We start from the raw sequence: 3,872 nt of genomic DNA, 5'->3' as shown, positions 1-3,872 counted from the left end.
CGGTGAATTCATGCAAAATCCACATGAGATACATGACGGGTGGTTCTTCACATTCTCAGATACGTGGAGGGGGCACCAAGATATGGGATAAATTTTAAGAACAAATACAAATATATACCTTGAAATTTATATAGGTATCTCCACATTTAAAATGTATACTAATGCTGATTAAGTGGGGGACATCATAGATTTAGGATCCACTACATGGTATTGTTCATTTTTGGGAGGAAACCTTATCTCTTGGAGGAGTAATGAACTTGGTGTTCTATGATCCACTGGGGATTCAGAATTCAGAGCAAAGTCCCATATCATATGTGAAGCACTATGGCTCAGATCCATCCTAGAAGATTTTAAGATTCCATTTGAAACTCCCATCAAGCTATTCTGTAACAATTAGTCAGCTATGGGGGTTTAAAGGAATCCCGCCTAGTCCAGAGTGATAGAACCAAGCAAGCGGAATTAGGTCGACTATTCGTCTACGAAAAATTGGAGAGCGGCTTTCTAAGCACATCTTATGTCAAGTCAGAACACCATACTGTTCATATCTTGACGGAATGATGAATAACATCCTCCTCCAGCTTGATTGGGAGAGTTAAGGGAGACAAATTAGTGAAGATTGCATTGTTCCCTTTATTTTACATTTTACCCTAAAGTTTATGTAATTCTGTATGTACCCCTACCAACTTTTACCAAAGACTCTATAAAATTAGGGCTTTTATACGATAGAATAAGTTTTTTGATTCTCTTCTCTGCTGCCCTTATGCTTCTCTATTCATGAACATCTATAGGTCTCACTCTGGTTTCTGGAGGGTTCCTGCCAAGACTGTATCTTTCTCTATTTAGTTTGCTGTTCAACACTCCTTCAACGACAAAATGTGTGATTTCTAGTTTGACTGAAGCAACAAGAATAAGAGAAAAGGTGAATCAAGTCAGATTCTGAGTTCTGCAAAAGGCAGAAATGGAAATTCAGGAAAGTGTTGGAAAGTCAGAAGAAACTTAGCCAAGTTCTGTTAGACTAATCAGAACAAACCCAAACGAGGACATGTTTAATGCTAATTTTGAAAGAAAACTCCACAGCTTACCTACTTTTAGCCGCATGTGGCATCCAATCAATGCTCCCATCAATTTTTGCTGGATGTTGACCTTGTTGACTTACCCCGACCAAAGATATTATCATCCTTTTCATGATTGATATTAAGGGTTAAGGCAATAATGGGGCATTATGGTTCGTATCCAAGAAAGGATAAAACATCTTAGGGTCGTTCCTAAACCATAGTGGAAAGTGGGAGCCACAGAGGGAGCCACTGACGTGCTGGAGCCGTCTAATGGCACCTACTTTTGTTCTTCAAGATCCATCGTTTTTTTACCCAATAGAGCTCTTCTAGCTCAACCTGAAATCTGCAGGTAAATATTCAGCTCTTGATTGATTCACTATCTTCACTGTCAATGGCGGATAATTCACGCTCCAATCGTGGGAGGACAGCTCTTCGGTGCATTGGTTGCACCATCGAGGCGATGACTTGAACTTTGACAGATGTAAGCAAGATAGGAGACTACATCTAATGGAGGACAAAAGCTCCATGTGCCAGCCAGTGTGAAGGAATCGTCTCCCGCTATTTAGGTGCCACTATGGCTGCCGACAGCGCAAGCAAGCCCAGCTTTCTCTTCCAGAAATGAGAAGTCCAATGGCTTCTCGCTCTCGTTTCGTCTTCCTCTCGAAACTCCTCCTCTTGCTTCCTCTTCTGTGCCCTTCTACCGCCGGAGGAGACAACCCTTTCTCCCCCAGAGCGAGCTTGCTCCGCCAATGGAAGCGGCTCTTCCCCTCGGAGGAAATCCCAGCCATTCTCCTTAACAAAGCCTCCCCGCTCAGCGCCGCCCAGGCCGCCGCCTTCTCCCGCTACATCGCCGACGGCTCTCTTCCCACCCACCTCCTCTCCTTCTGCGCCGCGGCAAACCTCTTCTGCGACCTCAAATCGCCGGCGAACGTCACCAGTGACATCTCAGGTGACGCCGACTTCGAGAGCTACAACAACAATGACTTCCGGCGGTACCAGAAAGGCACCGTCTTCGGGAACGATGACTTCAGGAACTACTCCGTCGACTCGAACGTCGCCCGGGACACCTTTCTCCGTTACGGCAAGGACGGCTCGGGGTCAGAACGCTTCATAAACTACGCCCTCTCCAGCAATGTGGGCGGCTCAGGCTTCGCCCGCTACGACGAAAACAGCAATGCCGGTGGCGGGACGTTCACAAGCTACGGCAAAAGCAGCAACGTTCAAGGCCACGACTTCGCCGCCTACGGCGCCGATAGCAGCGGCGTCATCGACTCCTTCACTTCCTACTCGGAGGAGTCCAACGTAGTAAGGAACGACTTCAAAGGTTACGGGAAGGACGCCAACGCCATGTCCACGACGTTCACGGGCTATTCTGTCAGCTCCAACGTCCTCACAAACGGGTTCAAGGCCTACGACGCCGGCGGCAATGGAGCTATCGGCAGGTTCAGCAGCTACGGCGACTCCGGAAACATCGCACGAAACGATTTCAAAGCCTACGACGAGAACGGCAACGGCGCCATCCGCGAGTTCGGATCCTACGGTGTGGGAGCTAGCCAGTCCGCCAGCAGCTTCCTCTCCTACGGAAAGGGGAACAACGCACCCAACGAGGACTTCTCCGTCTACGGAAACTCCACGTTTTCGTCCAAGAACGAGTTCGTCGAGTACAACCAGGATGCTCGTTTTGGGACTTACGTGGGGAACGAGACGTCGTTTAAGGAATACTTGGGCGGGCCGGGGACCTTCTCTTCCTACGTGAACAGCTCGCGGAGCTCGGCCGCCATGGCCGGGGGCGTGGAGGCGGGGAAGTTCTTCCGGCGCGCGGACATCGCCGAGGGGAAGCGAATTCCCATTCCGGATATCCGCGACAAGATGCCGCCGCGGTCTTTCCTCCCGCGCGGTATCGCCGACAGGCTGCCCTTCGAGACGGCGCGGCTGGGGGAGCTCGTGGGCTTGCTCGGCGCCGGCGGCCTGCGCGCGGCCATGGCCAAGACCTTGGCGGACTGCGAGCGCCCTGCGGTGAAGGACGAGAAGAAGCGGTGTGTGACGTCGCTGGAGGCGATGGCGGAGTTCGCGGCGACCGTGCTGGGGAAGTCCGCGGCGGCGTCGACGACGGAGAGCACGGCGGGGTCGGGGAAGACTCTTGTCGTGGGGAAGGCGACGCCGCGGAGGGGCGGCGGAGACACCGCCGCGGTGTCTTGCCACCAAAGCCTTTTCCCTTATCTGGTTTACTTCTGCCACGCCGTACCCAAGGTGGCCGTGTACGACGTTGAGCTCAAGGAGAGAGCCGACGGCGAGACGGTGAACCGCGGAGTCGCGATATGTCACCTGGATACCTCTCAGTGGAGCGCCGGGCATGCCGCTTTCCTTGCTCTGGGGCCGGCCCCCGGGAAGATCGAGGTCTGCCATTGGATTTTTGAGAACGATATTATCTGGGTTGCGCGGAATGGCTGATGCCGTGACTGCGCGGGGATGGATAATCGTTAAGGGATAGTGAATAATCGGGGAATAGCCGCGCACCCGTGGAATTTTACATGTTTTAAGACTTACCGTTTTATCGTTTAGTGGTTGTTGTGGAGTAGGTTTGTGGACGATAACTGGGTTGCTCCATTTCTGTCATGGGAAAAGGAATTCAATAATTGGGTGGGAATAATAGTGTTCTAAAAATTAGATTTTGTATTGCATTTGACAATTTAGATGTCAACGTCACGGTAAAAGTGGAAGTTCAGTCCTGTCATGTCCATCCAAAAATGTAATTCTTCATCCATCCCACAAACCTACAGCTAACAGTATAGTGCCAAATTGTCCAGGACTGGGACG

The 3,872-nt window shown here is 50.8% G+C and overlaps 1 protein-coding gene across 1 annotated transcript; it reads left to right on the top strand.

Moving 5' to 3' along the window:
- Positions 1–1,633: 1,633 nt before the first annotated feature.
- Positions 1,634–3,616, top strand: LOC144713542 (uncharacterized). Its single transcript, XM_078588134.1, has one exon. It carries the CDS (start codon positions 1,674–1,676, stop codon positions 3,504–3,506), a length of 1,833 nt encoding a protein of 610 aa, XP_078444260.1. The 5' UTR covers positions 1,634–1,673; the 3' UTR covers positions 3,507–3,616.
- Positions 3,617–3,872: the final 256 nt, after the last annotated feature.

The sequence above is a fragment of the Wolffia australiana genome, chromosome 16 (assembly GCF_029677425.1).
Source record: "Wolffia australiana isolate 7733 chromosome 16, ASM2967742v1".
Classification (NCBI taxonomy): Eukaryota; Viridiplantae; Streptophyta; class Magnoliopsida; order Alismatales; family Araceae; genus Wolffia; species Wolffia australiana.
The sequence above is the reverse complement of the archived record's forward strand: the minus strand, read 5'-3'. Positions and strand labels throughout refer to the sequence as shown.

Excerpts from the sequence above, each read along its gene's own strand:
- LOC144713542 (XM_078588134.1), top strand. The coding sequence starts at position 1,674 with ATGAGAAGTCCAATGGCTTCTCGCTCTCGTTTCGTCTTCCTCTCGAAA.